The sequence below is a fragment of the Cavia porcellus genome, unplaced genomic scaffold (genome assembly GCF_034190915.1).
Source record: "Cavia porcellus strain 051 isolate PalLab524CR breed Dunkin Hartley unplaced genomic scaffold, mCavPor4.1 scaffold_61, whole genome shotgun sequence".
Taxonomy (NCBI): domain Eukaryota; kingdom Metazoa; phylum Chordata; class Mammalia; order Rodentia; family Caviidae; genus Cavia; species Cavia porcellus.
In genome coordinates this window covers 2521355-2534818 of record NW_026947544.1, presented here as the reverse complement: position 1 = coordinate 2534818, position 13464 = coordinate 2521355, and the positions used below count along the sequence as shown (strand labels likewise).

General features: G+C 33.1%; 1 protein-coding gene across 15 annotated transcripts in view; it reads right to left on the bottom strand.

The window, feature by feature from the left end:
- LOC134475110 (histone demethylase UTY-like) overlaps nucleotides 1-13464 on the bottom strand; it is a 322941-nt gene that overhangs the window by 162574 nt on the left and 146903 nt on the right. For 14 of the 15 annotated variants that reach the window (XR_010046059.1, XR_010046060.1, XM_063244489.1 and 11 more), the window contains exons 7-8: nucleotides 10195-10249; nucleotides 7523-7557 (exon numbers count right to left, since the gene is read on the bottom strand). Coding sequence is in view for 12 of the 15 variants with exons in the window: in XM_063244489.1 (XP_063100559.1) it covers nucleotides 7523-7557; nucleotides 10195-10249 (90 nt within the window). In the remaining 3 variants the exon portion in view is untranslated. Of the gene's footprint in view, nucleotides 1-1992; nucleotides 2853-7522; nucleotides 7558-10194; nucleotides 10250-13464 lie in introns of those variants that run through there. The other variant, XM_063244502.1, reaches the window with a different exon arrangement.

The following is a 13464-nucleotide window of genomic DNA, read 5'->3' as shown; positions in this document are numbered from 1 at the left end:
CTGCGCCGTTTTGCTGTTATGCCCTCTTTTATCTCAATCTCCACTCCATTATTTACTTTTTTATTTTTATCCTTTTAATTAAGGCAAAAATAAATAAAAATAGCAGGATATATTATAGTAACCCACTTTGACTTTCCATTATCTCAATTTAAAGCCCTGTATTAGTCTCACCATCTTGTTTTTGACTGATGTTCCCCTATTCTGTTTTGCTGGATAATATCAGATTCGAAAGTTTAGGCATCAGCTGTGAAGATAATGAGATTCATTATAACGCCCATTCTCGCTGACTTTATCTACTTTTGAAGACCTACAATGTCTCCAATGTTTTGGTTTTGTCGGTTTTGTTCTTTACTGTTTTGTTCAATTTTATTATAACTAATGATATAGGCAATTCTTTTAGAGATAGCAGGAGACATTATGGTAACCATTGTTGATCACCTTGTATTATGTTTTTACATTATCTATTATGTCCACCCTTTTGAGTGGACCGATTCTGTTCTGTTATGTCACATTTGGTTTTACTCTCTTCCAAAAAAGTAATAAGAACCATGGCAGCAATGAAACCCAAAATGTGTAATAGTCATTGTACAAAAGAGAGGAAAAGAAAGTGCTGTAAAGGATATAACTGCATGTATATTTAAGTGTATAAGATAGAAAATGATATCACAGAGTTTTATTGGATCACTGAACAGAACTGTTTGCAGTATCATTGTTGGAATGTCCACTTTATAAGCTTTAATTTTGTGACTTGAACAATTATTTCTAAGATGACAATATGTAATCCATTAACTATTTCCTACTGTTTATTTTTTTTCTGTAAATCTGTATAACTTGTACACTTTCTCTGCTTTTTTCTCCTTAATTAAAATTTTAAAAAAAAAAGGAAGAAAGAAAGAAAAGCCCACATCCTGATGGATTCACAGCTGAATTCTACAAATTGAAGGAAGACTCAATGTCAATATTCTCAAACTTCTTTAGTGATACTGAAAGAGAAGCAATTCTCTGTAACTCATTGCTAGAAGCAAGTATTTCCCTAGTTACCCAAACCAAAGAAAGATTCACCTGAAAGAGAACTACAGCCAAACTCCCTAATGAACATCAATGCAAAAATTCTCAATAAATACTGAAAAACAGAATGCAGCAAATCATCAAGAAGATTATATACTATGATATAGTGGGATTCATCCCAGGAATGCAGGGATTGTTCAATATATACAAATCAATAAATGTAGTTCACCATACCAAAAGAGCCAATGATAAGAATCACATTATCATATCAATAGAAGAAAAAGCATTTGATAAAATCTAATTAAAACTCATTCATGATAAGAACCCTACCAAAAATCAGAATAGATTGGCTGTACCACAATCTGATAAAAACCATGTATGACAATCCAAGAGCCAGCATCATATTAAGTGGTCAAAATAGAAAGCTTTCACTCTAAAATCAGGATCAAGGCAAAGCCGTGCACTATCACCACTCCTATTCAATATAGTGCTGGAGATATTAGCCAGAAAAATTAGACAACAGAGAGATACAAAAAGAGTACAGATAGGAAAAGAAAAGGATAAACTATCATTATTTGCAGATGACATGATACTCTATATGTAAGACTCCAAAACTTCATTGAAACACTTTTACTTGTAATAACCAAATACAGTAATGTAGCTGGGTACAAAGTCAACACAAAAAATGAATAGCATTCCTGTATACAAACAAAAGCAGACTGAGAAGAAAATATGAGAAACCACACCCTTCACAGTAGCATCCAAAAAAAATTGAAGTATGTATGAATCAATATAAGAAAGGAAGTAAAAGATCTATTCAGTGAAAATTACAATACTCTGAAGAAAGATACTGAACAGGATCTCACAAAATGGAAAGGTATTCCTTGCTCATGGTTAGGAACAACAAGCATTGTGAAAATGGCCATTCTCCCATAATTGTTAGGCAGATTTATTCCAAGTCCAACCAAAATAGCATTAACATACCTCACATATCCAGAGAAATCTTTGCTAAAATTCATCTGGAACCAGAAGAGATCTATTAGTAGCAAAGGCAATTCTGGGAAACAAAGGCAAGACAAGAGGAGGTGTCACAATCCCTGACTTAAAGATATACTGCAAAGCTACTGTAATAAAATCAGCATGGCAGTGGAATAAAAACCAACCTGAAGATCAATGGAATAGATTAAAAGATACAAACTACAAACATACTAAGCCTTATCTTTGACAAAGGGGCCAAACATGTTTACTGGAAGAAAGACAGCCTCTATAGTAAGTGGTGCTATAAAAATTGGCTCTCCATATACAAAAACTAAAACTAGATCCATTCCTATCACCATGCACTAAACTAAAGTCAAAATGGATCAAAGATCTAAATATTAAAACACTAAGTCTGCTCAAAGTAGGCAGAAATCTTCAAGAGACAGGGGTCAGCAGAGAATTCATGAACAAAAATCAAACTGTATGGGAAATACTTCCCAGAATCAACAAAGGGGAATCTTGTCTTATTAAAAAGTTTTCTCATGTCAAAAGAAATCTCCAACAGAGTGAAAAGAAAACCCACGAGTTGGGAAGAAAATCTTAGTCAATGGTCTCTCAGACAAAGGACTTCTATCAAGAACATATGAGAATTAAAAAAAGAAAAATCAGGCCCCTGAAATTCAAAAACCCAATCCAAAAATGGACACCTGCGAATTGTATTTTCATTACTTTTCAGATGAAGAAATACAAATAAATACGTGAAAAAATGTTCATCATCATTGGTCATTTGAGAAATGCAAATTAACAGCATACTGAAATTCCATCTCAAGGCGCAAGTGTCTGCCTGGCTAGTGATTTCCAGTACCAGAAAGGGTGAGAGGGAGGGAGGGAGGGAGGGAGGGAGGGAGGGAGGGAGGGAGGGAGGGAGGGAGGAAGGAAAGAAAACAAAGAAGGGAAAGAAAGGAAAGAAAACAAAGAAGGGAAAGAAGGAAGAAAGAGAGAGAGACAGAAAAAGAGAAAGAAAAAGAAAGACAGGAAGGAAGGAAGGAAGGAAGGAAGGAAGGAAGGAAGGAAGGAAGGAAGGAAGGAAGGAAGGAAGGAAGGAAAGAAAAAGAGAGAGGGAGGGAGGCAGGGAGGGGAGAGGAATGGAGGAAATAATGGAGGGAGAAATAATGGAGGGGGAGGCAAGAAGGATGGAAGTGAGGATGGAAGTGGGGAAGGAAGGAAGGAAGGAAGGATTGCACCAATAACAAATGATGGAGAGTCTTGGAGAACAAGGAACTCTTTTGCACTGTTGTTGGGAGTGTAGAATGGTGCAACCACTGAGGAAATCAGTGTGGAGGTCCCATTTAATTAGCTATTCCACTTCTGGGCCTATTTCCCGAAGAACTGAAAACTCATACCATAGTGATACATGTATATCCTTGTTTATAGCTGCCGGTCTGTAATAGATAATCTTGGAAACAACCCCAGTGCCCATCAACTGAGGAATGGATAAAACAAATGTGCTGTTTTTATACACTGGAATACTACTTAGCTATAAAGTAAGATCACATTGAGGCTTTTATATGAAAATGGAAGTGAGACCATCCTAGTAAGTGAAAGAAATCAAATTCACACATGTAAATACCATATTGTCTCCCTTTGTAAGAAATTAAAAGAGAAAATAAGATACAAAATCTTCAGTAAATATTGCAAAATTGTAATAAACTACTCAAAGAAGAACAAATAACTCAGGACAGGGAAAAGGAGAAAACAAGGAAAATAAAAGAAATAAAATATAAATTCATATATACACAATTAAGATTACTAAGATGATTGTACTATTAATTCTATTAGTTCTTGGAACAAAACAGTTATCCATAGGATTAGATCAATTTGGCATGACATCTCATAATTTAAGTAAGACTTATGAAGATAACTCTGCAAAACAACAAAATTTGTTATTTCCCTACCAACTTGTTTTGAAAGCCTGCATTGTTATTGTTCTAGGCTCTTATACTTATTTGTTTGTTCTTTTGCTCTTCCCCCTCATAAAGGATAGATGTACATGTATAGGCAAATATATATGCCTAGACTTTCACCTAAAGGGCTACATAAATTGATTCTATTATGTGTGATAGCATGAACATCTACACTGAAGAAAATGAGACACTATCATAGCCACTGATGATTTCCTATCATTTTAGTTCAAAAGCGAATAATGCTTTTATTGTTGGTTTTGATTGGTTAGTGTGTTTTCAATTATTTCATTTAAATATGTATAAAGATACGGACAGCTGTTTTGAAGAAAACAAGAGACATTATGGTAGCCATTATTGATGTCTCTGGGTCTGGTCTTGAAAGCCCTTAAGGCTCTCATTCTTATGTTATAATTCCTTTTATACTTTTCTGATTTGTACTAAACTATTGTGTGTGAAGTTATGGACAACTGTTTCAAAGAAAACAAGAGACATTATGGTAGCCACTGCTGATTTCTTGCTTTCTTTTTCTGAAATCCTGAGGTATGTACATTGTTTTAGTCTGCCCTACTCTTTTTGTTTTGCTTTGTTTTATTCTCTTTAAAATAAAAATAAGTAGAATTTAAAAATAAAAAGTAAATAAAAAGATCAATGGAACAAATTCAAAGAGGGGGAAACACCTTCCAGAGATACTAAGCAATGCGAATTTTGACAAAAGTATCAAACACTTTCACTGAAGACAGATGAACTCTTTTGAGTAGGCATTGGAAAAACTGGCCCGGCACATGCCAAAAATTAAAATTGGACAGCTAAAAAAAAATCAGATCTCCCAAGTTTAAAGACCCTACCCAAAAATGGGCATTGGAGATAAATACAAACTTCTCAGATGAAAAGTACTGACAGCAAATAAGTATGTGAAAAAATGTTTAACATCACTGGTCACTGGAGAGATGCAAATCCAAACAACACTCCTATTTCACCTCTCTCCAGAAAGAATGCTGTTATCAAGAAATCAAGCAATAATAAATTCTGGAGTGGCTGTGGGGAAAAAGGACACCTTATCCACTTTTGGTGAGAGAGACAGTGGGAAGAGCCACTGTGGAAGTCAGTGTAAAGATTCCTCAAAAAAGTAGGATTGGAGGTTTTACTTTACAGCTATTCCCTTTCTGTATACCTTTCTGGAAGCATTAAAAACATCATGCCCCAGTAGTATATGTGTACACCTATTAAAAAAAGCAGCACAATTTGCAAAGCCAGATATTGGAAACAAGGCAAATATTCGTCCACCAAAGAGTGGATATTAAAAGATGAGGTATTTTTACTATAGTGGAGTACTGCTCAGACATAAAGAAGTATAAACTCATGGCTTTTTTAAATAAATGGATGCACTAGAGACCATATTCAGAAGTGAAATAAATCAGACTTGCATGTGTAAACACTGTTTTGTCATCCTAGTGTGAGAAGATGAAATATATACATATATAAAAGGTAGTTAAAATAATTACACTGATTTCTCTTAATTCATGGAAAAGAAAGTTTTGTGCTACTGTTTAACAATTAAGTTCCTATTTTGTACTGTGCTGAACTAACGTAAAGATAACAAGTATTAACCATGTTACACTCTATCTTGTTTTGAAATTTTGTTTTTATTTTCTCTTTAAAATAAAAAAAAACTAGTACTCAAGAGTCTGAGGTAGGAGGCTCACAAGGAATTTAAAGCCAGCTTGAACTATGCAGTAAATTCAAGACCAATCTGAATTACACAGAGATCCTGTATCAAATAAAAAGAAATGGGGGAGGGCCAAAAGAAAAGGAGTCCAAGATACTGCAGTGGTTACTCTGGCTTAATATTTATACTTACTGTAAACGTTTCATAGACATTTAGAGTTGAAACACTAACATGCACAAATTATCATAATAAATAAAAATTCATTTAAAATAATTCTTCCTAAATTAATGGACTAAACAATTTTAAATGAAAATAAACAAATATACCAAGGTTAGGAGAAGCACTTTGAAATATTTTATTTCTGGTTTTCATATAAGATAGTTACTGATTTTTAAATAAATTTTACAAAATAAAATTAATTTTAACATAGAAAAAAAATCCCAATTTGTGAGCATATCAATAATCTTTCAAAAAGAGTTGCAGAGAGTAGGAAGAGATGAGTAAAGAAAACCAGTTTTAATTTTTAAATAGTCTCTATGTTGGGTCTTCCAAAGATCTGTATTTATTGGTTCTATACCAATATCTTTCCTGACTGAGTTATAAACTTGTATCGCAGATCTATTTTACTTCTATCACATTATCTTGTATCTATGTTAGGAAGGAAATAATATGTCTCACAGATTAATACACATACAAAGTGCTTTTTCTACCCTGAAATAAATGTGTTATAATTCCAACTTAAAATTCAAAATATTCAGTTACTTATAAACATGATTTCTTTGTCCTTCTAGAAGTTTCTTTTCCCAGGTTTCTACCACAGACCTTAAAACTTTGCATATCTCTGTAGTAACACAATCTACCATGAAAAAATTCTAAAATTAGACTTTTAAAAACAAATGGCATACTTCTACTAGTTATTTCAAATAATTGGGAGATATTCCAATCATAGAGAAAAACAGAAAACACTCGCATGGCAATGCATTATTATAAAAATAAGTATCCTTTTAAAAAAAACTGGACAAAATACATAAAAAACAGTAAGTTTTGGTTTATGTGTGGATTTCTCCCCTCACCCCTAATATGCTCATGGTGACGGGGTAAATATTTTGGGCATAGCTGACTCTAGTGTGTGTTACTGATTCGTAATTCAATGTGGGATACAGGGTTCTGGAATAAAGGATGAGGGATTGCCAAATCAATCTACTGACTGAACTGACACCACCTGCATAAGGCAAAAAGGGCAGAACGAGGCTTGCTACACATTTTTTGCTCTTGTTGCTTTTGCTATCTTACACCCTCATGAATGTTTGTCCATATGCCATGCCACCCCCCACTTTGGAGCCACCTGATGATTAACTGCAACCTCCATAAACTGAGTTAAAATCTTTCCAATCTTAACTTTGCAGGCTGGGTACTTTGTCTCAGCAATGAGAGAAAAGTAACTAAGATGACCCATACAAGAAAATCATACTACATAACACTGCCAGCCAGTCCTGGTGGCATACACCTATAATCCCAGCATTCAGGCAGAAGGATCACCTGATAGTTCAAGGCCAGCCTGGGCTACACAGTGAATGCAGGCCAGCTTGAAGTACACAGCAAGACTCTCTTTCAAATCAGAAATAAATTAATAACAATGCTTCATAAGTAACAACATGTAGAGTGTGAGATACTACTAAAACCACTTTATATGTATTGAAAAAACCTTAAATTCCATTTATCTTAAATAATTTAAACACCAAACAGAATTTTAAGGATAAAAACTAAATGCATATAAAAGTATAATATGCAGAAATGTAAAAAAAAAATCTGCCATATATGTTACTCACTTTATTTCACATGCATGGATGAAAGTATTGGTATTTGTTAGCTCTTATATTTAAGAAAGGGAAATTAAAATACTTACTTGGATTTCAAACACATGTGCAATATGAAACTGAACTGTAACAGACCATGAAAAATATCAATTTCAATACAACTTAAGGTAGCAATTATATACAACCTAAACACAATGATCAAGTCAAAAATAGTAAAGAGGTACACTTTGAAATATCTTCATACATATTATTGAAAAAGTACTTTTACTGCAATTAGAAAAACTATGCTTCAATGCACATGTCTTTCCTTTACATTAAATTTCATCTTAAAAATTCTTTAAAAGGTCACAGGTAAGGGCTGAAGATATAGCTCACTGGCACAGTACATGCCTGAAAGAATGTGATCTTGAATTTGACTGCTAGCACCCCCCCCGCCAAAAAAAAAAAAAAAAAACCACACATGAAGATACTGCAAACAAATAAATTTTCTCTCAATTCTTCAAAATTAGATGATTTAAAACTAGGGGCTGGGGGACATAGTCGAGGGCGGTGGCATATGCCTGTAATCCCAGCACTCGAGGCTGAAGCAGGAAGATCACTGCAAGTTTGAGACTAGCCTGGGCTAAAAGATGAGTTAAAGGCTATCCTGAATTGTATAGCAAGACTCTGTCTCAGAAAGACAAAAAACAAAACAGAAAAGAAGTTCAACCAACTATACTGTAATGAAACAACTCAAAACTTAAAAGTTAGAATAATTTAGGTTTTTTTGCAGATCATCTCAATACTAAGTTCCTCAATGACTCAAGAAAAATGATAATAATACTGATCAATACAAATAAATTGCAGCATATTATTACAACTAGAGACCACACATATAAATTTTGTAGCCTTTACTTACCAAAACAAGTATCTTCTTTTGAGATTTCTATTTACAGTCAAACCTTTCAAAACTATAAACAAAATATGACTCTCTCTAAGAAACATCACAGAATCCATTGTGACTATCTCATAACATTGGTATTTTTTTACTACTCTTCTCTATTCACTCTACTCTTCACTCAAATAAATTCTTTCTTGATGCCATAAAGAAAATCCTCATAGAAGCTGAATAAAATTAACAATTATTAAACTTAGCTCTTATGACACTGTGGCTCAGTAAAGCCCATGGAAAGTACGGAAAAAGCTAACCCTTAAACATGTTCTTAAATTTTCTATTACATCCTCCTAGCTAAAGTCAAGAAAACTGTATTATATATCTGTAAATTCCATTTCGCAAAAGAGACAATGACTCAAAATTAAACTTAAGGAATTTTGTGGCAGGCTACTGCTTCATAAATATCAAAAATAAGTCATTTAAGTATAAGAACTATTTTTCCTTTCAATGTAAGTGAGTACTACAATATTAAAAAATACAACCAAATCTTCAGAAATACTATTACTCCTTTACCTACATATATTGATAATTTCCTCCCTTATCATTTTTTCTTCCTCAAACAGCTTTCCTTACCATAACATGCCCATTTAATAAAATTTCACCTTGACTCTGCCTCAGACTGGAGGAAAACTAGATTATATATTTTTTTTAAAAAAAGGCAAAACCAAGAATCTTATTTCTTCATATTTACATCAATCTACTGAAGATAAGAAAGAAAGGATGACTAGCCATAATTATTATCTTGAAACCACCTAAACTTACTCCAGATCTGTGGGCAGACCCAATGACAGACCTTACAATCCCATAAATACATTGTTATCTTTTACAAAGTAAAAACTCTTTATATTTCATGTTTAAATGTACATTCAAAGAAGAACATAACACAGAACTTGGAAAATGCTCATCACAGCAATTTTTAATTATACATTAAAATTCACAAATACGGACAAAGGTTTTTACATTAAGCTTTTCTCCAGAATACTGATATTAAAATTCTAGAATAAACATTATTATTCTAAAAGACAATCATATAAGGTTAACTTTCACATTAACAGATTCTTCTCAGAACTATTATTTGCTGTCATTTTCTTAGTTTCAAAAGCACTAATTTAATTTTAAATTTCTATGTCTCATTAATCTTTACAGTACTTTTCCCATGTTGTTTTTAACTTTGCTTTAAAAATGTGATTTTTGTAACATGAAAGGAAAAACACAAATCTTAAGACACTAAAGGGAGAGAAATTATTTTCTAATTAAAAAAGTGACAATACAAAAAACAATATTTTATAATAGTATCTGGAAAATAATATACTATGATAATATCTGGGGTACTGTATGCAATATTTACTACTGCTCTGTAGGAAAACATACATTTCTGGCCATGATGACAAAGCCTGTAATCCCAGTACTTGGGAGGCTGAGGCAAGAGAATAGCCACAGTTAAGGAGTAAGTTCAAGGTCACCCCAAACAACACAGCAAGATCCTCCCTCCAGGGGCTCGGGATTTAGCTCAGCGGCATAAGCGCCTGTCTTGTAAGCAGGCAGTTGTGAGTTCGATCCCTGGTACCGATAAAAAGGAAAAAGACAAAAAAAAAAAAAAAAGATCCTCCCTCCAAAAAACAAAAGATATTTCTACTGTTCCACTGTGTTAATTTTCTTAAATAAAAAAAGGCGCCCACATAAACTGGCTCTTAATAGTTTAGGTCACTGAATCACACACACTTGTCCCATCACTGGTCCAATTTACTAAAAGAAACAAACATAAAAATGTATTTGATACTGTCTTGCTCAGAAGAAAAAACGAGTAATATAATTAAAAATACTTACTTTCAGCAGTGGACAAAGTACAAGGATTACAGTCAATTAGTGCTAACTGAAAATGCTGTAAGAAGAAAATGAAAATATTAATACATTAAATTCATAGTTGCAAAAGGATACGTATTTCTAGTTCAGCCTCCCAAGGTCCTCAATAAGATACTGAAACTACAATGCACAACTAAACTTAGCACTCAAATAAAGTTATTACAATTTACAACTTGTTGAAATGTGAAATATTACAAAATATTTTCATGAAATAGTGAAAATTGAAAGAGGAAGATTTTATTTCATCCATGAAGTGTTCAAGATATTAAAACACTAATATTAAAAAATATTAAAATTCCAAATAACAAAAAAAAAATCCACTAAATTTTCTATCTTTGAGTAGAAAAGACATTAAACTTCAAAAATGATAAAAAAGACATGGTTTGCCTACTTCATCTTTTAAATTATGGAAAGTTGAGTTTTTTTTAGAACATGGAATTTATTACTAATATGAACTTCATTAAAAGCTTATTAGATAATTTTATGAAATGATAATACTATGTAGTAACATGAATCAAACATAACTGCTTTTACTAATTCCTCAATATCACTAAAATTTAGGTCACTTAAAACCTATAAAGCTATATCAAATAATCTTTATTTAAACATATACTTAAAATATAAATGTTCTTTTAAAATGTGTAAACTTACAAAAATAAAGTACGGGAATTAAAAAGTAAAACATTTATGGCTTTAACTTAATTATACATAAACCTAACAATGTGGACCTTTTGGAACTGTGTATAAACAGTGAAAACATCAGATATTACAATTCTAAAATACAATAATAAATTAGGACCCAAAAAAGAGGTATATTTGACATCTGTATTATGTATACTACTTAGAGGAAAATTGCCACCAGGATATTTTTAATTTAGTTAACTCTGTAAAATGCTCTATGAAATATTCTGGAAAATGTCTTTTCCTTCTCTCCTTCTCTTGCTTGCTTCCTGGCTGGCTGGCTGGCTGGCTTTCTAAAACAAGGTTTCACTCTGCAATTCAGACTGCCCTCAAACTCACTTTGTAGTCCTCTTGGACCTCAAACTCACAGAGAGCCTCCTAATTCAGCCTCCCAAGTGCTGGGATTCCACATGTCAACATACCAAGCTTTGACAAATTTTCAACTTTCAGGACAAAATGTGATTTTCAGCAATTGAAATAATTAAGAATGACAACTTTTAAAAAGTTATTTATTTTTTAATTTGTTAGCATATGACTGTACTACATTCTAATTATATTCATTATTGGGAACTGGCATATGTGTATAATATATCTCACTTCTTTTTTTTTAATCTTTTTTTTTTGCCAGTATCAGTTTCATTTATTTCTTTTATGTCTCTAACAAGTCAATGATAATTATTACCAAGACTAATGTGCCAAAAAACATAACAATCACGTAAGACAATTATATTAAATGATGATGCACTTTTAGATATATGGGCTATGCTGGACCATGATAGTTTTTCTTTCATGTGTATCCCTATTGTTAGTCTTTTACTTTGTACTTTCTTATAGATTGAATTTTTCATGTAAGAAACACCACGTGATACTTAATTTTTGTCTGAATTCATACAACACTATGTTGTCAAGGTACACTCATTCTTCTACAAATGACTCAAGTTTTTCTTACCTTATAATTAAATAGCACTGCAAGGTACATTAATATTACATTTCCTTTACTCATTCAACGACGGGCACTTAGATTTTTTCCAAAATTTAGGTATTTTGAATTGCACTGCTATAGACAGAGGTATCCATGTGTCATTGCACTATTATAGAAGTGATACATTTGGGGGAAGATACCTACCAGAACAATAGCTCTGCCAAATTTCTACTTCTACTTTTAGTTCTTTGAGGACTCTATATTAATTTCCCCATCCTGGTATTACAGTTTTCACTTCCATCAACAATGAAGAAGAATTACTGTTCCCCTATAGCCTTATCAACATTTATTACTATTGGAATTCGTGATCATAGCCACTCTTCATGGAGTAAACTATAATTTCATTATTCTTTTAATTTGCATTTCTCAAATGACCTGTGATGTTGAACATTTTTCAAGTACTTCTTGAACTTCTTTATCTGAAAATTCCTTATTCATATCAGAGGCCTATTTTTGACTCACTTTCAAGTTGAAAGGAGGGCTCATTTGTGGGGGGAGAGGATTTTTTGGAGTTTTTGGTTTGGTTTTGTTTTGTTTTGTTGGAATTAGGGATAAAACTCATGATCTCACACTTGCTAGACAAGGAGAAAGTCTTTTTGAGACAGGGTCTTGCTATGTATATCAGGCTGGCCTTGATCTCACTTTGTACCTTGAGACTGGTCTTGAACTCATAATGATCCTCCTTCCAACCTCCCCAATGCTGGGATTACAGGCGGGTGCCACCAAGCCCAGCTCTAGAGGTCTTATTTTCTGAGTTCTAATTTTTGAAGTGGCAAAAAATTTTCCCACTCTGCTAATCATGTTTTCATTCTGTTGGCTTTCTTTGCTATGCAGAAATGTGATATGACCCAGCTATTAAATATTTCCATTATTTTTTGTTTAACTGGGATTCTGCTCTGAAATTCTTTGCCTATGCTTGTTTTATCCATTTACATGGTATTCAAGCAAAGTAAGTATTTCAATTTAATACTGAGATCTTTGACCCATTCTGATTTTAGCATAGCACATAGTAAGAGAAATGGATCTAGACTCAATCCTCAAAATGTCGAACATATAGAAAGCCAGTTTTTCCAGTAGAATTGGGTAAAAAATCTATCTTTCATCTAGCAAAAAGGACCTGGCACTTTTGCCAAAAGTAAGATAGCTAATTTTTTTTTTTTGTCTTTTTCATTTTTATCGGTACCAGGGATCAAACTCACGACTGCCTGCTTGCAAGGCAGGCGCTTATGCCGCTGAGCTAAATACCCAGCCGAAGCTAGCTAAATATTACTCAATTCATTTCTGTTACCTTCCAGTGACCCACAAGTCTGCTGGATTTTTTGTTTGTTTGTTTGTTTGTTTGGTTTTTTTGGCAAATGTTCTGCTATTTTTAATCAATGTAGCTCTGTAGTATAACTGCAAGTACTAGATTGTGATGCTCCCTGCATTGGTCAAGTTACCCAGAATCATTTTTGCTGTTCTAGTTCTCTTCCGGTGCCATATGAATGCTAGGACCACTTTCTCCAGTTTTGTGAAGAACTTTATCAATATTTTGATTGGGACGGCATTTTATCGGTATGGTGATTTTGGAA